This window comes from Haliotis asinina, chromosome 10 (genome assembly GCF_037392515.1).
Source record: "Haliotis asinina isolate JCU_RB_2024 chromosome 10, JCU_Hal_asi_v2, whole genome shotgun sequence".
NCBI classification, from domain to species: Eukaryota; Metazoa; Mollusca; class Gastropoda; order Lepetellida; family Haliotidae; genus Haliotis; species Haliotis asinina.
This window is the reverse complement of record NC_090289.1, coordinates 29437155-29459047: the sequence shown is the minus strand read 5'-3', so window position 1 is coordinate 29459047 and position 21893 is coordinate 29437155. Positions and strand designations below refer to the sequence as shown.

Genomic DNA, 21893 nt, shown 5'->3' with positions numbered 1-21893 from the left:
CGAAATACAGGACACCAGTCTAGAAACGACCCGATTAAGCTCCAAACAGGGCTTTGAGATCCGGAGTTTCAAACAGGTGTTTGAAGGACGATAACTCTATTCGGATGATAATTGTTTACATGTGAACAGAGGGTGTAAAATAGCGACGACCTGAACATATGGGTCTAGGTATATGAACTTATGCTGCTAGGTTCTGAAATAGGGAAGCTGGAAAGTGGATTTTCTTAGATACTTGAAAATTGAGTTTAGGGTGAAAAACTCAAGTTTCATATGAATTCAGAATTGTAAGATCTGATGTCAAGATGGAAATAACATTTCTAGGGACTGCATCAGCCTACCCGACACCTACGAGAGGAGTGTCCTGCATTGTTCTGAAACATGGTACTATACTGATGTTACGATGACTCTCACATGACTTCCAATTCATTTGATTCCCCCTCCTGTAAAGGTTTAGACTGCTGGGCTATTTAAAATGAAAGGGAACAGTAACTTCCGTTCCACCAATCCTGCAGATTACCAGAGCCGGAGTAACGCCTTGTAGGTGGACCGCATACATTGAAAATTGATTTTTGGACCTTTAGTTATTTTTGGGAGTTCTAAAGTAATGGTTGTGTCAGGTTTTGTTAATTATTTTAGCATATGTTGATTTATAAATGTTATCTAGGATGGGGAAACAGAAGGAACTCTCACCACATGATTTTGAAGCCTATTTATTTGCACATTTACATTATTATTGTTTACAAGTAACTGTGGACAACAGTATAATAATGTTTGTAATCATAAATTGTAAAAAATCATCACCATTCAATTATATCAGCTTACCAATCACAGACCCACAATATTGCTTGTTTAACTCACTAAGCCCGAGAGCCACTTCACTGCTCAACACCTGGAACCCTGTGCTGATTGCCTGGCCAGCTGTGCCGAGACTAATTAGGGCTGGTTTCGTAGATTACAGGAAACTGTCTCGTCATACGAGCAAGTCCTGTTTGTTTAATTGTTTAATTGCGTTCTAAAGGTATTTGTTGAAAAAAAGCAGGAGTGAATACATGTCATATATGTAACGTTTTATGTAATTTTATTACACTTTCTCTTGTAGACTTTTGGTGGCGTGTGTATTTTCTTAACACATGTTTGTATTCTTTGTATGGAAGACACACTTAAACAAATTGTCCCTCTCATATCATTGTGTGAGGTTAAATTGTTCAAAACATCTATGTCAATGGCAGTAAAGAAGAATTTACGCACATGCCTAATAATCTTCTATGAAAGAAGCGTTTTCGCTGATGCATTGCTAGTATATACTGAATATTTTAAGGTAAGTACTAATAAGCTAATGTGTGACTTACATGGAACAGATTCACAGTTTGTCACTTTGGTTCATCTAGATTTAATGCAGAAAATATACGTTATCACACGAACATACATGTATGCATATTGTATAATGCTATTCCTTGCACATACATAAGACAAAGGGTCACGGGTTGGGCGTCATCAGAGTTCCTGAATAGGATGTTTTGTATCTCAACTGTTCAATATAGTGGCTGATTTCTTTTCTATGACCAATCGTATCATGAGATACCTGTCACAGAGGAAATGACAGGTGATGGGGTGTGGGCTAAATTTCTGAAGAGCACGTTCGGTCACTAGACAGCTTGGATACAGATTGACTATTGGTTTGATTGTTGACCAATCGATATGCTGGATTTCGGTTTTATCAACTCTAGCTATCGTGAACATACACAATCGTAAGGATGCCTGAAATGTACATGTAGGACTAACAAGCACTTTGACGAGTTTATTTTTCTTTGAAGTGCTCAAATCGCTACAATCCAATTATTTTTACCCCGGATAACCCAATCCAACTATTGAGTGGGGATAGTATTTATTGGCATATGCATTTTGCACACACTACTTGTTCATCAAACTTAATGGCTTGCTGAACATTTCAATATAATCTACACATTGTTACGAATAAATATTACGATTCAAGTACATGTATTATAGAATTAAAATAAGTTACACGATACTGATATATTGTGATGTATACACTTGAAGTTGAATCTCCCCAAATATTTATGAAGATGGGCACACTTATATTTGTTTTGAAAGCAAACAAATTTCAGAAGATTGACAATGGACTCCTCAAAATGAATGAATGAATGAATGATTTAATTTAGAAGAAGGTTTTGTAACCTTGTCACCGTTAATTCAATCAATGCGCAAACATAGTATCTTAGTATTCACTCCCAATTACAAGTAACAAACACTTACCTGCTGTAACAACATCTCATAATCCCCTTTCTTGCAGAGATGTGTTCATTTGCCTGTATAAGCCCCCGACATTGCAAGCAATTGTTATCAAAACACATTAATAGTTCTTCTGATTAACACAGAAAGTAACCTCTCTCGTACGAAAAGCTAATCTTTGATCATTACTGCTAAATTGAATGAAATAATAGGTACAATACAAATTCAAAATTTAGAACCCCCAATATGCGGCTCTCACTGAATGGGCGTTGCTTTTCATAACCCCCAATATGCGGCTCTCGCTGTGAGAAGCTAATTAATTTGCCCTACATATGCATCTCTCGGCCTTAATGAGTTAACTGGTAAAATGTCCTAGAATTTGTGGCAATGTATCACTGTTATGACTAATATTTTCATATTGTTTACAAAATGGTTATGATTACAACTGACGCTATAGGCAAGCACACCCTGGTATAATGCAAAGTTGTTTAATTAAATGCTGGACTACTGACAGCTTTTCAGTGTAGACAAATATGTATCCCAATTGTTTGACTGTTTTCTGCAGATAGCTGGTGCTGGATGTTTGATTGTGGAGAAGGATCACAGATTCAGCTGATGAAGAGTCCCCTTAAACCAGGGAAAATTAGCAAAATATTCATATCTCATCTCCATGGAGATCATGTAAGTCTGTATATCCAGAACATCTGAATGTCTCAGTGATGAACTGATGACGTACTGTGTTCAGTAATAATTATGTCTATGCTAATCATGAGTGAAGGAGTTTAGTTTTACGCCACACTCAGCAGTATACCAGCTATATGGTGGCAGTCTGAAAATAATCGAGTCTGGACCAGACAATCCAGTGATCAGTAGCATGAGCATCAATCTGCTACTGGGAACCGATGACATGTGTCAACCAAGTCAGCAAGCCTGACCATGCCTTTTATGGCAAGCATGGATTGCTGAAAACCTATTCTACCCTCATCTTTACGGGTCGCTGATCATGAAAGTTAGTGGTTGTTTCATTACCTATAATGTCAAGCAAGGGAGGCTAAAATTAGGTACCATACAACAAACAATAATATGATAATGACAACTGTATGATTTAAAAGGTATCCTTATGTCCCGGAGATTTCCTGCTTTGGTCATTTGATAATCTCAACCCCTGTATTGGATTATACTTCTGTACTATGTTATACTTCTGTACAATGGACCATTTTTGCTGCCATCCCTAATTTTTGAAAAAATGATAACATTGGATTAATTTTTCATCCCTAGGCTGTAACAAATGCAAAAAGAGTTTTGATCTTTTGAATTATAAAACTTTTCAGTTAAGTCTGCTGTTAGCCACTCCAATAACGTCATGGCCCAAAATTTTCTAGATGCACAATATTTGCTTATGAACAATTTATGAAAATATTCTAATGGATCCTAGACACTTGTTGAAATAGGATACAAATAGAGACAAGTGGGGAAGTTCAACCATGAGAGTGTGTTTTGAATTTTGATGTTTGTAGTTGATGTTTCAAGTTTTCCTGAATGTAATGACCATTGATATGGCAGCAGTCTGTAAACAATCGGGTTTGGACCAGGCAATCCACTGATCAAGAGCATGAACATCAATTAAGACAACTGGGACACAATGACCCGTATTATTCATGCAACTAGTATGTGCTCAATTCTAACCTGCTCATATTCAGATCTGACATGTTCATCACTGATTTTTTTCACAGTGTTTTGGGCTCCCCGGCCTCATGTGTACCATCAGCCAGAACAACGCTAGGACCGAGCCTGTGGAGTTGTATGGACCATTGGGACTCAGAAAGTTCCTTCGCGTGTCTCTGGACCTGTCTCGCTCACAACTGGGATTTGACTATATCGTTCATGAGCTGCAGGTTCTTGACAGACAACTGCCAACTGATTGGATGGTATGTCCAGGTCATGTGATGTTGATTGGTGTTATTGATTGAATCATGTTAGTTGTGGGTGAGTGATTGAGTGTAGTTTTAAGCCGCTTTTAGCAGTACTGGTTCATTCACAACCAGATAGATGCTGAGAATGCATGTTGAGATATCTTTTTCCTCTATGACAGGAATGGACTGTGGACCACACTGCGGATGAAAAACTCCATCCAAATGAGAAAGCAGGTAGACTTATCTCCCCTGATGAAAATGGTGTGTGGCAACTGTGAGTTCGTGAATTTATTGGTTTCATTTTGATAGGCACACAAGATGTGGTAGACATATGGTAGTCATATGGTTGTAGTGCTAGACACATGGTAGTCATATGGATGTAGTGGAAGACATGTACTGGACACATGGTAGTGATATGGATGTGGTGGTAGACACATAGTAGACATATGGTTGTAGTGGTAGACACATGATAGACATGGTTGTAGTGGTAGACACATATGGTGGACACATGGTAGTCATATGGTTGTAGTGGTAGACACATGGTAGTCATGTGATTGTAGTGGTAGACACATGTAGTGGACACATGGTAGACATGTGGTTGTAGTGGTAGACACATGGTAATCATATTGTTGTAGTGGTAGACACATGTAGTGGACACATTCTAGTCATATGGTTCTAGTGGTAGACACATGGTAGTCATGGTTGTAGTGGTAGACACATGGTAGTCATGGTTCTAGTGGTAGACACATGGTAGTCATGGTTGTAGTGGTAGACACATGTGGTAGACACATGGTAGTCATATGGTTATAATGGTAGACACATGTAGTAGACACATGGTAATCATATGGTTGTAATGGTAGACACATGGTAGTCATATGGTTGTAGTCACATGAGAAGTAGCAAGCCAGTCAGGCCAGTGCCTGGAGGTTTGCAATGTCTAAGCAAATCAAATATTGTATTTTTTGTTTCAATCACCACCTATTGGGGCAACTGTGTGACTTATGCCCGGTAGGTTCAATGATGGGAAGTTCAACGTGCAGGCTGTTCAACTCAAACATCGGGTGCCATCATTTGGGTTCTCTGTACAGGAGGCACCACAACCAGGCAGGTATGAGAGCCATTGTTAGGCTGTCAAGTTCTCATGTGTGATACCCATGGAGATGTCAGCTAGGATTAGACTTCTCTGCTTGTAGTAATAGGCAACAAACAGTATCCTGTGGTCAGACTCGCTGACGTGGTTGACATGTCATCGTAACCTATTTTCATCATTGGTGCTCACTATGTTGATTCGATTGTCTGGTCCAGGCTCAATCATTAACAGACCACTGCCTTTTAGCTCAAATATTACCTAATGTGGGATTAACAAATAAACAAATCCTGTGTATTAGATAAGTATAACTAACAATGCAGATATGGGAAATAATTCAGATATGTTTAAGATGGACAAAAGAAATGCTGCAACACATGTTTTTGATTATCTGTACCTCTTTCTGAAGAGTCATCTTCTTTTCAGACAACTGTCTCTTAAAAATGTTTGTTCCAGGTTCGATGTGGAGGCAGCCAAGTCTAGAGGGATTCCACCAGGTCCCCTGTACTCTAAGCTCAAGTCTGGAGAACCAGTTGTCCTCGAGGATGGAACTAAGGTACAGTCGTGCCCCGTTTATCCGAACTCTTGTGTTATTATTGAAATTGTCCGGATAAGCAAATTTTCGGATATCTGAACCACAGGCCATGTGTACAAAGAAACGTACAAAGAAATGAACGTAGTAGGCATCAGACATAATCTTTATTGATTACACATAAACAAATATCAGTGCATACATAAAATGTCTCATACCTGTTCATGCAGTTATGCTTGCTTGAAGAAATCAGTCATAACTTTTTGCACTGGCTGTGTAGAAAAGCGAGGGGACTTTCGCCGGTCAGTTCGTCACTGTCGATATTCACAAGATCATTGGCTGTAACAGTCACAGTTGCAACTTGTGTATAGGATCATAGTGCATCGCGAAGTTCCAACAAGGCCATGTCTTCTTGTGGGTCCTCATTTGATTGGATAATATCCACATGATGAAAGCAGTTAGCAATTGTCTTTTCACTCACAGCTGTCCAGGCTTGCTTGATCATCCGGATTAATTAATTATAGAGACCCACAAATTGACACGCCTCAAAATTAACTCAGTGTCACCTTGCTACTCAGAGGTAGTTAATCTTCTCACGCTTCAAAGACTGCCGACTTTTTTAAGGCCCTCGGTAATCGCATGTGTAAACATACAGGTGCTCAGTCATCCGGATATACAAGGCAAACAATGCACATAATTTGGTGTTTTGTATGTGAAAATGACCGTACGGTTACGGAAACCTGATTTCAGGATGGGTGAGTAATTTTACAATGTTGTGAATTCATTTTAAGGAATCTTCATTCAGAAGGCGAGTTTTCTGGATATCTGAGGTTCGGATAAATGGGCATGACTATTGAAGGAGGTTGACATGGCTTATAACATAATACCAGTCATATAACAATGCCCAGTTTCCATGGCAACTGTTATGTATCAGTCTAGCAGCTCTATGCTTGAGGGTAAGAATATAAACAACAGCAGTCAATGTTTGTCATCAGAAGCAGCTGTATGGATCAGCGTGGTGTTTTGCTTGCCAGGTATTTCAAATGCTTTCAATAGTCTTGGAAGAATGTCTGTTTGCGACAGTTACCTACAGACTGCCATCCTTTTGTGGGAAAGTTGTTGAATGATATTGTTCAACAAAAAACAACATATAAGCAACAAGTATGTCTTATGTTGAAGCTCATCAATCCAGTCATAGTTCAAGGTTGAACACTCCCATTAATTTTGAGATGCATTAATATCACTTTTTGTTCACATATATTACTTTGTATGCAGGTAGAAGCTAGTGAGGTGGTCGGACCATCACGACCTGGACGTCACATCCTGGTGATGGGGGACACCAGTGACACGTCCGAGCTGGTCAAGGTGGGATGTGGAGCAGACGTCCTCATACATGAAGCAACACTGGAGAATGCTCTGTGGGAGAAGTGCATGGAGAATGGTCATTCCACTCCAGGTGTGCCCTCTGATATCATTGCACCAGCTGCAATCCATCATCATATGTAGACTGCAATGATATGAGGCTACAATATGATACATCTCCTGATGTGAAAATCAAAAGTGCAATATTTTGTACTTGGGTTTCCTTCCCTTGAAACAAAGCACCTGGGTCACCAAATCAGGTCAGAGCAGGGTGGATGTGCACTCAAGTGTAACAAAGACCTTCACTGGCTGGTTCATTTGCTAATATGCAGACAGTGCGTTTCTATTTATGGTGTGTAGCCTAATAGGTGTTAAGTTCAAATTGCATATGGTCAGTGATTGAAGTTGTGTATTGTATATTGTCATTAGCAGACAGGCAGGCAGACACATAGGTGTCAATAAAACAGATACTGAGTTCCATCAGTGACAGAAACAGCTTGTCATAATCAATATATTTTTCTATGTTACCACAGACATGTATTAAACATTTCACAGATTTCAAGCAGAGCAATTTTAGCAATGAAATTATTATTTCTAATGCTACACTTTTTGTAAAATCTGCATGGGGCCAGTGTACATTTATTACTGCAGACTCAAGATGTTTGTAATCACAAGAAACATCTCTTGTTCGCCAACTTTGACCAAAGAGATAATCCTTGCATGCATCACTTGCTGTGTTTGTACATGTCACCTTCCCGGTTCAAGCCACACAGCTTTTGAAACCACTTTACCACTCAGCGCTGATGGAAAATTAGTGATTTGTTTGAACTGCCATTTCAAGGGCTTTTTTCATCACATTTTTTTTATGAGTGTAATTTGCATTTTTGATAATTTGTTTATCAGTTGAATTTGCATTTTTGATAATTTGTTTCTGCAAGTCCATACCGAAAGGTATCAAAATTAAATCTTAGCATGTGACCTTTAAAGCCTTCACTCATCATGCTGGAGACTCAATTTGCCATGGGTACAACATGTGAAGCCCATTTGTAATAGCCTTGGCCATGGTATTGCTGCAGTGTTGCTAAACAAGGTGTACAACTAACTCACTACTCTGATGAACAAGTGTTCATATTTGTGTTGTATTGCAGTCTTGTCATTAGTTTGTTTTAATGTTTTCTGTGTGTCCTAGCTATGGCGGCCGAGGTGGCACAGCAACTGGAGGTAGGACAACTCATACTCACCCACTTCAGCCAGAGATACAGGCCATTATCTTATGATGCCAAGGTTGGTGTATGCATTCCAACCGCCTTATCTTTAACTCAGATTTATTAAATCATTTGTATTGAACTCGCAATTCTGTCCAGCAAACTCCTCGTGTATTTACCAATATTTACACTTGAATTTTTAGTTATCTCAAAATAGAACTTCAGTCAAAAGAGGTCTTTAATTTGTGTCCAAATGTGCCCGAATTGAATGAATTATTGGTCATGTTTTCAGTCTTTGTCTGGTCCAGACTCTTTTTCCTAATCATTTTCTCAATCATCTACCTGTTCAGTGATCGTAAGGTGCAACTAATGGAATATCATCATATCCCAGTTATATAGACTGATGCCGTTAATCAATGGATTATCTGGTCCAAACTCAATTATTTACAGACCAATTCCATATAGCTGGAATGTTCCTGAGTGAAGCATTAAACAACAAACACAAATATTTCTGTTATGGAGTAAACAAGTTTCAGTTTGTTATATTTCTCCATTATTCTAGGAAGGTGAGGACTCTGTGGGGAAGCTGATGGAGGAGGCTGAGAATGTCCTGGGAAAGGGAAAGGTCATCTGTGCTGAAGACATGTACACCTACACAGTACCGATGAAATAGACTTGATACATCACTTATGTCATACCTCTAAGACATTCATAACCAGTAATCTATACGTGATGATCTGAGCTGTTCTGTCTGGAGTTGGGGTCAGTGACAGTGACACAGACATGTTGTTATAAGTCCTTTATTGGTAAGGTTTGAAATGGTGTCATTGATGACACGTTGCATGTATGACTGTAGATCTTTATTGGTGATGTTTGAGATGGTGTCATTGATGATACAGGCATGTATGACTGAAGGCCTCTGTTGGTGTTGTTTGAAATGGTATCATTGATGATACATGCATGTATGACTGAGGATGTTTATTGGTGATGTTTGAGATAGTGTCATTGATGATACAGGCATGTATGACTGAGGATGTTTATTGGTGATGTTTGAGATAGTGTCATTGATGATACAGGCATGTATGACTGAGGATGTTTATTGGTGATGTTTGAGATGGTGTCATTGATGATACATGCATGTATGACTGAGGATGTTTATTGGTGATGTTTGAGATAGTGTCATTGATGATACAGGCATGTATGACTGAGGATGGTTATTGGTGATGTTTGAGATGGTGTCATTGATGATACAGGCATGTATTACTGAAGGTCTATTGGTTGTTGAGATGGTGTCATTGTGTCATTGATGACACAGGTATGTGTGCCTGAAGGCGTCTGTTGGGGATGTTTGAGATAGTGTCTTTGATGGTGCCATTCATACTTGCTCTGAAAGTACAAACGAGTGTACAAAGGTGTCATCTTCTGACAGAGATCTGTCAGGTTGTCTTACAAGTCAAATTAATATATGTCATCACCTGTCACTCTTTATCATGAATCATATCAGTTTTTTTAATACAAAACAATCCTTATTCAACATTTTAAGTGTCATTTTTGTATTGTAAGGAAAGCCATAGAGTGATGGCCAAAGACAACAGATGATGGAGCTTGTTGTCTTCATAGTTTGTGGCACGTAATGCTTCTCATCTGTGTGAGCTTACTTTCCCCATCATGGGTTTTACTTCTTGAATTTCTATGATTCACATCAGCAATATGCATCTGCATGTACATTGTGTTGAACTGACATGGGCTTTACTGACCCAGAAATGAGTGAGTGAGTGAGTCAGTTTAGTTTAACACCGCACTCAGCAATATCCCAGCTATATGGCGGCGGTCTGTAAATTATCGAGTCTGGACCAGACAATCCAGTGATCAACAGCATGAGCATTGATCTAGACAATTGGGAACTGATGACGTGTCAACCAAGTCAGCAAGTCTGACCACTCGACCCTATTTGTCGCCTCTCATGACAAACATAGTCATCTTTTAGGGTTGTCGTGGGTTCCTGACGGCCTATTCTACCCCAGACTTTCACCGGTGGACCCAGAAATTCCAGAAATAATGAGCGACTGACTTTGACCTGTTAACCAGCTGTAATGCTACTGGAATAAAGCTAAATCTGCATAAAACCTTACTCAGATGTATTAACAAGTGGCCTACTCATTGCGACAAGATCAACGGTGCCAAAACTTACAATTATTATATCTATGTGTTTGCTGGTATGACCGCACAGAGTAAGTTATGTGGTTTGAAGTTCCCATTCTTAAGTTTTAAGTCAGAAATTGCCAGAACAATAGCGCAAGCAGCATAACGAATACGACTTAGATATGAAAATGTGAAAATCTTGATTTTGTTTCAGACTTCAGTTCTTTTTTGAATGCCAAGCCTGAACCTTAGATGCTTAACTTCTATAGCATCCATAAGATGTTGGTGGTAAGAGATGATCAAATGGTTTTGAGGATGTTCTTGGTTTCTTGATTTATTACGTGTTGAAGCCCTGACAGCTTGGACCATTGTTCATAATATTGATCACTGGATGCCACCCCGTCATGGGTGGATTATTGATGTGTGTGGTAAATATAGTACATATTTAGACAAATAGTGAACTGTGAAGACATTGGCATTTCGATTAGTTTATGAAAGAGTTTTGTGAAATTGTTTAAAGTTAAGTTGACAAAATATGCCTCCACAGTGGTATCATAATCTGTATATGTAATTAGGACCTTAGTTATTAGTCAGGTGTGCTGCATTTTTGTCACTCGATTTCTAAATATTTCAAAACAAAAAAGTAACTCAAAGTATTTCATTTAATAATTTGAAGGAAAAAGACAGCAAAGGTCAAACAAATTTTATTGAATCATTCAGCTTGTACATATCCGTGCGTAATCTTGCTGGACAAGTATTTCCTACCCAATAGGGTTGGCATCCAGTCTGTGGAAAGAGGGAAGGTCACAATGTCTTGAAACATGAGGTAAATCTCGAAAAAACGATACAGGGAGTTTTGCTTGTTATGCTACGGACATTTCAAGGTCTATTAACCTTAACTGTTAGGTTGCAAAGACGGATAGAAAAAGACATAATGTTTAATGTGTTCAGAATAATTAACATGAAATGTAGAGGGTACTTATTTTCAGCTACGTACTGTCTCTCACAAAGGAAGCTCATTCGGTCTGTGCAGGGAGCGTCGTTCCACTTGTAGTTAGCTGAAAGAAGCGCTAAGCAGTCCTCCGTGACGGAGCTGCCACTGCCAACATTGTTAGGTTCCCCAGGATTCCAGTTGCTGTACTGTATACTGGCCATGGTGTTGATCCACTTCCACTCCTGGTTCACCAAGAGGTCGGACCCACCAAGCCAAATGTCCTGCGTTAGGTGGCCTACAGGTATTGCAACATTATTTTGGAAACTGGACGGCCTTGACACTATACATCTACTTTCGTTTAACACGTTTTAGATGTTAGGGTTATAACTGAAGGTGGAAAATGGTTCGGTGTAAGCCCGTTGCCTCAAACTGAGAAGATGATTGTGGAACAATAAATAATGATTCTATAGTACTAAGATGGTTTTGTTTGTAGACCGTGCTTCATCGTGAGTTACTGTGGTTCTGAGATGGTGTCATTGAACTCCGTACAAATATTCAACACTGGTTAGTCAAATAAATACAAAGTATCAAATGATAATTCAAAGTATCAAATGATAATGCAAAGTATCAAATGATAATTTGAATATGTGTAATCTTAACGATCCACTCACAGAACATTACACTCTTGTAAACACCACTTGTTGGTTTGATTGTGTAAGGAAATATAGCATAGCATTTGGTTTGGTTTCAGATGCAAGGTGAAAATGAGAGGTAAATGTTATGATGTGATTTCTGTGTTTGACGAAAGACCATAAAATATATGTTGTCTATGTCCCGATCCACAAAGCGTTACCTGTCGTAACTTTATGGTTTATAATAAGCTTGCGATTTGTGGACCGGGACCTATACGTCCAGCCATTTAAGGTTAAATCATATGGCAACTTATTACTGTTGTGCAGGCCACTGATGTAGCCCTCGATAAAGTCCTACTCCTGTTGGTCCGTTATCATGGCCAGTTTCCCTCCGAAGGTTTTGCAGAACACCTGTAAAATTAATGACAGCCATGTTGATTATCTGGCATAAAAATCCGAGCGAACTTTCAAACAAAGTAATAACAATTACGCACAAAGTGTTCACTCCAACTGTCCAAGGATCAAGGTATGCAGTTGTTTGATAGAAACGTCACTCTTCCATTGACGTTCCGAAAAATGAAATAGTAAATTTTATTGCACGGCAGATCAACTAGAATATAATCATGGCAGATTAATTAAAATTGCATTGTATGGTAGATTAAGTATAATTACATTGCATTACATAGGAAAGATATGAACTTGGCTTGAATGATTAATAGTAATATGAAACAATTGGCTCTCCGGACAGATTAAATATACCCACAAGAAAAGTGTTGATACCATTTATTGATGGCAGCTTCTTCCTTCACAATGACACAAGATTCCAATGCTCCAATGACATATTATTGCAGACAATTCACTTTATCAGTACCACCCGGGGTCCCATTGAACAAAGCAACGCTACGCCAGTCGTAAGTCTATGTTAAGGTATGCGCTAAGATCGCGTTGTACATCGGCGCCCAGATTAACGGAGTTACATTCAGTTATTCAGTTTTTGTTTTTCCCAGTGTCCCGATGTGTCAGTGAAACTGGCTACCCTGTTATACGGAACTCCACTATAACGATGATGATAAGTCAAGACCTTTCCTTACCACAGCCTCGGGCCAAGTGGCCGCCAGCGAGAACATCCTGTAGCAGGACTCGCTGTAGTAGGCGTACCCGGCGGGACAATTGCCACCCTGACCTTTGGGGATACAATGGGTAATACCTCTAAGTAGCAGAAACTACAGAACTGAGACTACGTAACAGTAAGATCGCTCAGTGGACATTATCCTTCAGTCTGAGACACTGTACCACCGAGATCGCCCTGAAGGAAATTCTGTAAATACTGCAAATTTTCAGACACGAAGAGTAGGATTACTTTGAGCTACACTGTACAATATACAGAGAGACTGAGGCACTGAGACCGCTTTGTGAACACTGTGCTAAAGACTAATGCATCTTAACACTGAAATTATTTTTAGTTTCACTGTTTTATATACCGAGAGACCCCAACATTCAGGATAGTAGTCTGCTTCTGCTTTGTCCTTTTGAAAATACCTAGGACCTATTCTTCCATGGATCAGTCCATCTTCACGCGACGATCGCTTTGTGGAGCCGGTTCTAATGCTTTCCTAATTAGGCCTAGACTGAACTGAGGTCTCAGTCGATATGGTACATTAAAAGTTTACTTCAGGGAGTTATTTTATGACAACATTTACCTGTTACGAAGACAAAGGCGGAAACGAAAGCCAAATACCCTAGTACCTTCTCCATAGCTGTGTACTATCAACCTGCTCCTGGGAACATGACATGTGAGCAATCTTCCTCGACCTTAATTTGTCGTACATTATTTCACTCGTGTATTTGAGTGAATATAGGTATACGCCTCTTTAGCAATATCGCATCAATATCACGGGACACCAGAAATAGGCTTCACACTTTATACCCATGTGGGCAATCGAACGCAGACCTTCGGCTTGACGAGCAAACGCTGTATCCACTTGACTGTTCCACCGCTTCACACGTGTATATGAACACAGATCACACATACATAAATGTAATAACGTTCAATACATATACACATACAGTCTTTAATAATTAAGCGAAAATCAGCTTATTTTCATGCCACGAATGATCGCGTCTTCGTGGTGGAGATTCCATTTGTTTGTTGGTTGGATCGCGAACACGGCACTCTCAACTTTCCAGAAAATGTTAGATTGACGTGTGAATGCAGTAGTCAAGTAATGATAGAGAACAGGGCATATATTTTCGAAGTTCTCTTAGAGCTGGGATTGTCGTAAGGGCCATTCATTAACATCAACTAACGACTACCTTACCTAAATCTAGGCCCGGTGTTTAAAGCCAGTTACTGGTTTCTCTCGGTTGAATGTGGATGGAATGTCGCTGAAGGCATCGTACAGTAAAATGTATAAAAATATTATCCCCTCACTTCCTCACCCTCACAACGTGGTCGTTGCTCACAACATCCACCACTACATTGTCAGATCCAGACTCCATTAAATTAGTCCTTTATGTGACTGGAATGTAGTTGGATGTTGTCAAACATGTTGTCAAACGCGAGTTTGAGAGTGTGAAGATTCCAACAACTCTCCATCAACACCAATTTCAGAGTCAAACTAGTACTGTTGTCGAGAAATGGAATCAGTCTCTATTCTCACCAAATTTTCATCACACTTTCGGTGTGGCTAAATTCGAGTTTGACGTGTATAGTGTTGTCAAACTCGTGTTGTTCAGAAACGATCAATTGCAGTCAACGAAATTGTCACGTGGCCACTCCGATAGAGACATGGCGCTCAGATGACACGAAACTTACAACGTGTTTTACGTGTGAATGCGCGAGTTTGACAACTTTAAAAATTTCAACAACGTATGTCGTCAAACTTAAGTTTGCTGTGTGAAAGCAGGGATACTCTATAACTCTCTATATAGGCTCCCTGGTGAAAGCCACGTTATATAAAATCAAACTATACCATACTACCAGGTGTGTTGTTGTGTTGTAGCTGTATTTTCATTACAGACCGCCGCCATATAATGGGAATATTGCTGAGTGCGGTGTAAAACTAAACTCACTCACTATATTTTCAAATGTGTTAAAATAAAGGATGTTTTGTTGAGGAAAGAATAGACAACCAACTTCAAACCTGATTTATTAACTTGAACAAAGTCTTGTGAATAGCGTGTGCATGTTCTCACCCAATAGGATTTGAATCCAACCTGTGAAAACAAAACAAAAATGAAACAAGAAAATTTTCTTCGTGGACTTCGTGATGGGATATCCAAATGTACACAATGCTGAATTAATGTCTATTGACACCCTGTGGTGTATAACATGGTACACATGTTATTCACTGCAAGGTGTCCTTACAGTAGGTGCAATATGGCAGCTGTGTATTATGTTATTCACTGCAAGGTGTCCTTACAGTAGGTGCAATATGGCAGCTGTGTATTATGTTATTCACTGCAAGGTGTCCTTACAGTAGGTGCAATATGGCAGCTGTGTACCATGTTGTTCACTGGAAGGTGTCCTTACAGTAGGTGCAATATGGCAGGTATATACCATGTTATACACTGCAAGGTGTCGCTACAGTAGGTGCAATATGCCACTGTGTACTATGTTACAGACATTACAGTATGTGGTCACAGCACGTGCATTGTGAGAAAAATGTACATCGTCTTACGGGCATGGCGTGCGTGTCATCACAACAGCTGCAATGTAGACATAGACATAGACATAGACATATTTTATTCTGTATAAAGGCCACAGGCCCAAAATACAAACATAATTCAATTACAGTCGCTGAGCATATTTTAAATGGATCCTCTTTTCAGCATGAAAGAGGAAATGTCCAACATTATGGAGAGTATTTGTGTTGGGATCTTTAAAAATGTTAACAACAGACATGAGGTTGTGTGGTTGAGCTGCAATGTGGCAGTTGTGTACCACATTAGGGACATTACAGTGTGTCACAATAGTAGGTACGATGTGGCAGTTGTGTACCACATTAGGGACATTACAGTGTGTCACAATAGTAGGTGCGATGTGGCAGTTGTGTACCACATTAGGGACATTACAGTGTGTCACAATAGTAGGTGCGATGTGGCAGTTGTGTACCACATTAGGGACATTACAGTGTGTCACAATAGTAGGTGCGATGTTGCAGTTGTGTACCACATTAGGGACATTACAGTGTGTCACAATAGTAGGTACGATGTGGCAGTTGTGTACCACATTAGGGACATTACAGTGTGTCACAATAGTAGGTACGATGTGGCAGTTGTGTACCACATTAGGGACATTACAGTGTGTCACAATAGTAGGTGCGATGTGGCAGTTGTGTACCACATTAGGGACATTACAGTGTGTCACAATAGTAGGTACGATGTGGCAGTTGTGTACCACATTAGGGACATTACAGTGTGTCACAATAGTAGGTGCGATGTGGCAGTTGTGTACCACATTAGGGACATTACAGTGTGTCACAATAGTAGGTGCGATGTGGCAGTTGTGTACCACATTAGGGACATTACAGTGTGTCACAATAGTAGGTGCGATGTGGCAGTTGTGTACCACATTAGGGACATTACAGTGTGTCACAATAGTAGGTGCGATGTGGCAGTTGTGTACCACATTAGGGACATTACAGTGTGTCACAATAGTAGGTACGATGTGGCAGTTGTGTACCACATTAGGGACATTACAGTGTGTCACAATAGTAGGTGCGATGTGGCAGTTGTATGCCTGGAATGAAGGTGGTATTTGGCTACCGACTTTATTGTCTCAGCGAGGAAACATGGAGTAAAGGGTATTAGCTTCTGGCATCACTTACTCTATCTCACAAAGGAAGTACATTCGGTCTGTACAGGGAGCGTCGTTCCACTCATAGTTAGCTGAAGTCATGAGCGCTAAGCAATCCTCCGTGACGGAGCTGCCACTGCCGACGTTGTTGGGCTCCCCGGGTTTCCAGTTGCTGTACTGTATAGTGTCCATGGTGTTGATCCACATCCACTCCTGGTTCACCAAGAGGTCGGACCCACCAAGCCAAATGTCCATCGTCAGATGACCTACAGCAACCAGACAAAGACGGGACAAAAAAGCCTCTTGGAACAGTGTATTTGTAATTATTCAACGTTACAGGGTGTACGGCTGTTTATAGACACTTTGGTTACAGATGATTTTTAAGTAACTGTTGATTTTATATTCTATTTTGATGGTAGGATTTCTTTGGCTTTAAAATTGGTTTGAATTTTAGTGTTTATGGACACTTGGAGACACTTGGGTTACAGATGATTTTTAAGTAACTGTTAATTTTTTAGTTTATTTTGATGAAATTATTTGTTTCGCTTTAAAATCGGTTTGAAATTGTTGAAAATGTAAAGTTAACCTGATATTTAAATTAATAAATCGATACGAACAACAACCTTGTATTACTAAACCTCTGGTAAACACTACTTCTTGGTTCTGTAGGAAACTAAATAGTCTCGGTTACAAGAACAAAATGTTTATATGGTTATGTAATATCTTCGATGTTCTGATGTTCGACAGAACATCCTTCGTTTAGCCTTTATCAAAGTTCACACAGATTTGTCTCATTACTGTTGTGCAGCCCAGTGATGTAGCTCTCGACAAAGTTCTGCTCCTGTTGGTCTGTTATCATGGCCAGTCTTCCTCCGAAGGTTTTGCAGAAGACCTGTATAAAAAATTATGTCTACACTATTCAGTAAAACTTTGATAGACAGGACCCTGTTAGAACGGTCAAACCCAGACTATCCCAGACTGACATGCTTACGTCTAACTGAAGGGAACACGGCTGACACAATTTACTGATGACGACATTTTTGATATTTCGCTATGTGCACACATTGTGTCTTCTTTGTGATCCATCAGATTCTACGAGGGGCCAATAAACCAATCCCACGGAAAAAGAGACTCTCTTAATCCAAGGATTCTCTACCCCGGATATATATTAATCCCATCCAGATTAACTGGTTTACAATGTAAATACATTACAATACATGTAATGGATTCGAGTGTTATGATGCAGTGAAATTGGCTACACTGTTAAACTGTTAAACGGTTAAACTCCACTGTAAATATGGTGATATTGATACATTTCCTTACCACAGATTCGGGCCACGTGGCCGCCACGGGGAACATCTTGTAGCAGGACTCGCTGTAGTATGCGTACCCGGCGGGACAACTGCCACCCTGACCTGTGGAGATAAAATGGATAATACCGTCATGAAACAAAACTCGTAGACATCAATGCTGGATGATCATACATTGCAGTTCTCTCTTAATTTTATGTTACTGTGAACAAATGAGAGCATATACTGAACAGCGAAAGAAACGCAAGTTTCGATACAATGAAGTGAAATCTCACGAAAGCGTTTATGTACTTAAGCGTAGTAGGGCCACAGTGAAATTTCTTTTTGTGTCACTATCTCCTACGTAGGACTTCTTATCACCTTCGTAGGACTTATTATCTCCTACGCAGGAAATACTAAGTACTACATAGCAGTTATTAAGTACTACGTAGTAATTACCACTTAATCAATAATAATACAAATTACAGAAAATACGCTCTCCTAACAGTAGGCGACAGCATCTACGTTGGAGATATTAAGTCCTACTACGCTTCCGTATATATGCTTATGTTTCCTGTTTAATAACTGTTGCTGTCTAGCATATGTTATGTTTGGATATATTTTTAAGAGTCCATGAGAAGACAGTCTAAAATGATTTAGCCATTTCTTTCTTCATTGTACCAATAAATCCATTCAAGTTGCGGCTTCCCAGTTTCAAACTGGTTTTATAAGTTATGCATGAACGACGAACTAAAACGAAACAGTTTAATGTCTTGAATGCATGGATTTACTATGATAAAGTTTAGACAAACGACGCGGTTATGATAACCCAGATATTTAAAAAGTGTCTTGTTAAGAAATCATCGACCATACTACTATCGCTCTAGATAGTGTTACAAATGGTAATCTGCAATAAAATTGACCCTTTCCACTGGAAATTTCTATGTTTGAATACGTAATAACCTCAAACTTGCACAAACCTATGACATCAGGGAGGGATGTTACAGTGTGTGATCTGGTTATTTGTTTGCAGCATTCTGGCGTACATCAGGGTCCATAAACGCTTTGACAATAAATATATGTAACTTTGAGAGTAAATCTAAATCGAAAATGAGCCTCAGTGATTTGGGATATTCAGAGGAAATCTAAACTTTTGATTCACCAGAAGTTTAGTCGGGAGTGCGAGGGGGTGAGGTAATGTTGTTTATGGACTCTGGGACAGGTTAGAGTTTAACCACACAACTAGAGGCATTAAATATAAAACCTTGACGCAAGAGAACAGACTGGAATATCTGCCGAAAAATGTCAACGGGAATTCAGTGATGGAAATAAAATAAACTAATTACAGAAAAGCAGTGATGACACCAGGTGTTGGCAGAAAAGGGTGATCACATTTTTTTATGAAAGTGACATAAAAACCTTCACTCAGTTGAATAAACACAAAGTGCCCAAGATCTTTTATGGATAAATTCTTTGACACACCACGTTTCGGAGTCCTCTAAGAATCCTTCATGGGGTGATCATAACACATGCCGCTAAAAGACAGCAAACAGAAAGTGGTCTACACATTCAGTTGTTTGTCGATCTACAGATGTGAGATGTCATTGCAATGATCCATGTTTACTTCACGAAGAAATGCTGACAACCCAGTGATCAACAGCACGAGCAACGATCTACTCATGACATGTGAGCCTGACCACCCGATCCCGTTAGTCGCCGAATGCGACAGGCATGGGCTATTGAAGATCAATTCTAACTCGAATCTTCACTGGTTCACTAAGAATGAATAATTGCCACTGTTCTAGCCTTTTTGACCAGTATGTAGTAGCGATGGCCTGTTTTTCCCTGGATCAGTCAACCTTCGCGCTACGATAAATTTGTTGAACCGATTCTGACTATTTCGATGTGCCTAATTAGGGGTGCACCGAATTTAGATATGGAGTCTGCATTAGCACAGTGACACGGTACAGCAGAGAGTAAATTCATGACAAGATTTACCCACCTGTTACGAGGACAAAGGCGGAAACGAAAGCCAAACACCCTAGCACCTTCTCCATAGCTGTGTACTACTATCTCCTGAGAACACGACAGGAGGACTACATTGTCTACATGTGTGTCTTAAAACACAGGTCACACATAAACATACATGTGCAATGACGTTATAACGTTATAAACATACATGAGCACATAACTATGTAATCATCAATAACTAAATGAAAATCAGTTGTAATGCCACAGAAGGAGATTAAGTGTGTTTGTTGGTTGGCTGGATGGTGAACCCCGCACTCGGAACTTTCAAGCAATATGAAGTCGGGTTTGTACATAATCGATTGTTGACACGACAGAGATAACTTGGATCATGGTGTGGCACAGAATGAGAATTAGGCTGTTGTGGGAATGTAGATGCGAAACGACGAAACGTTCCTTGTGTTGACTGCGGCTTATTCATGTAAGAAATGGTTCCTAACGTCAATCATTTGTCAAAGCTCGGCTGTCTCCGTAACCGCTCGGTTAGGTTCCGAAGGAGTACCACTAACTGCAATGGCACACTGCTCTACCAGTAAACTGCTCTGAAAATAATGGACGCCCAAGGATGACTGAACAGACGCTTTTTCTTGGTGTTTTGGTTGTCACAATTTTCATCAAAGGTGTTGTAAATCGTTTTTTTTACTGAAATCGATATTTTTATTTTGATGTTTAAAACCGTTACCTGTCAGCTATGAATAACGATGTTGTGATATGCGTCTTAGAATTGGGTTAACTTACACAGAATTTGTGAACATCAAATACTTCGATATACACCCTTGATTCGATTTTCTTACATACACGCCTAATTAAGTTTCATTTTGTTTTCTTCACAGGTATCGTGTGGTAAGTACTATGGCAATGGATCATAAGAATGTTCAAACTTTCAAATTTTTCAGCTTTATATTTTCAATTAGTAAATTTTACATTTTAAATTAATTTTTTTTAAAATCACCTATGAGAACACAATCATTTGCACTAATTTATTTATTTCCACAAAGAAATATTTAACATTCAATACAGACGTCCTTCTTGCCGTTTGACAAAAACCTTCAAAGTCAGATCAGGGAGGCTTATTTTTTTATCCCGTTTTAAAACTTTTTATCTAGTCACATTCAGACTCACTTTGTTAATTACATATATCCCTGATATGAATCATAATCCTACTTCAATATATCATGTTTACAATGTTGGTCCGAGGTGTAGTGTGACATATCTATAGGTATACCTGCCCAAGTTCGAAGTTATATTGTATTTGAAGTGAGTATGGCTGTGAATGGGCACAGGCCAGTCTGAAATAACGCTATATTGTTTACAGTTATTTATTGTTTTCCTTAGCCCCAGACAATAGGGAAATTGATGTATTTCTGAGTACACGGCATTCCAGGTCGGCATGAAGTAAATACCTCTGTTGTAAAGGGCCGGCGTTTTCTACTGTGAATTGGATATGAGGTGAAGTTTAATGGGATTTTAATTCGCGTTAAGAAGTAAAGGTGTTCCATGTGTCGAATAGGCTGAAAGTAGTATTTCATAGTCAGAAAGCTTATGTCACACAAACGAGGCTAGTTTACAGGAGATACTTGGTATCCGTTTGTTCTTCTGGATGAGTGCGGCGTAAAACTAAACTCACTCACTCACTCTTCCTCTGATATATAACCCATTCTGTAAAACAACATCGGGCATTTTTTCCAAATTTAGGATTGATACCGTTCAGGCTAAGGAAA

The 21893-nt window shown here is 39.4% G+C and overlaps 2 protein-coding genes and 1 pseudogene across 3 annotated transcripts; 1 reads left to right on the top strand and 2 right to left on the bottom strand.

Annotated features, from left to right (window-relative positions):
• The first annotated feature begins 43 nt into the window (after nucleotides 1-43).
• LOC137298987 (zinc phosphodiesterase ELAC protein 1-like) lies at nucleotides 44-9878 on the top strand. Of its 2 annotated transcripts, none has more exons than XM_067831446.1 (9): nucleotides 44-381; nucleotides 2816-2931; nucleotides 3984-4178; nucleotides 4343-4437; nucleotides 5176-5271; nucleotides 5707-5806; nucleotides 7058-7238; nucleotides 8334-8428; nucleotides 8912-9878. In XM_067831446.1, the coding sequence occupies exons 1-9, from the start codon at nucleotides 303-305 to the stop codon at nucleotides 9020-9022; spliced, it is 1068 nt and encodes a 355-aa protein (XP_067687547.1). In that variant the 5' UTR covers nucleotides 44-302; the 3' UTR covers nucleotides 9023-9878. The 2 variants fall into 2 exon arrangements, with proteins under 2 accessions (XP_067687547.1, XP_067687548.1); XM_067831447.1 differs by having other exon boundaries at nucleotides 51-168.
• A 1374-nt stretch (nucleotides 9879-11252) lies between these two features.
• LOC137298966 (perlucin-like protein) lies at nucleotides 11253-13812 on the bottom strand (annotated as a pseudogene).
• Nucleotides 13813-15189: 1377 nt separating this feature from the next.
• LOC137298835 (perlucin-like protein) lies at nucleotides 15190-20264 on the bottom strand. Its single transcript, XM_067831157.1, has 5 exons — nucleotides 20147-20264; nucleotides 18179-18270; nucleotides 17654-17747; nucleotides 16887-17121; nucleotides 15190-15273 (listed from the first exon to the last, which is right to left on the bottom strand). Exons 1-5 carry the CDS (start codon nucleotides 20199-20201, stop codon nucleotides 15249-15251), a joined length of 501 nt encoding a protein of 166 aa, XP_067687258.1. The 5' UTR covers nucleotides 20202-20264; the 3' UTR covers nucleotides 15190-15248.
• Nucleotides 20265-21893: the final 1629 nt, after the last annotated feature.

Bases quoted from the DNA above. Each gene is read 5' to 3' on its own strand.
- LOC137298987 (XM_067831446.1), top strand. From the start codon at position 303: ATGGAAATAACATTTCTAGGGACTGCATCAGCCTACCCGACACCTACG. The intron at 5,807-7,057 runs GTACAGTCGTGC...CTTTGTATGCAG, and splicing joins TCCTCGAGGATGGAACTAAG to GTAGAAGCTAGTGAGGTGGT. The intron at 8,429-8,911 runs GTTGGTGTATGC...CCATTATTCTAG, and splicing joins CATTATCTTATGATGCCAAG to GAAGGTGAGGACTCTGTGGG.
- LOC137298835 (XM_067831157.1), bottom strand. From the start codon at position 20,201: ATGGAGAAGGTGCTAGGGTGTTTGGCTTTCGTTTCCGCCTTTGTCCTC. The intron at 17,122-17,653 runs GTAATGAGACAA...TGGTTGCTGTAG, and splicing joins CATCACTGGGCTGCACAACA to GTCATCTGACGATGGACATT. The intron at 15,274-16,886 runs GTAAGTGATGCC...TTGTTTTCACAG, and splicing joins TACTTCCTTTGTGAGATAGA to GTTGGATTCAAATCCTATTG.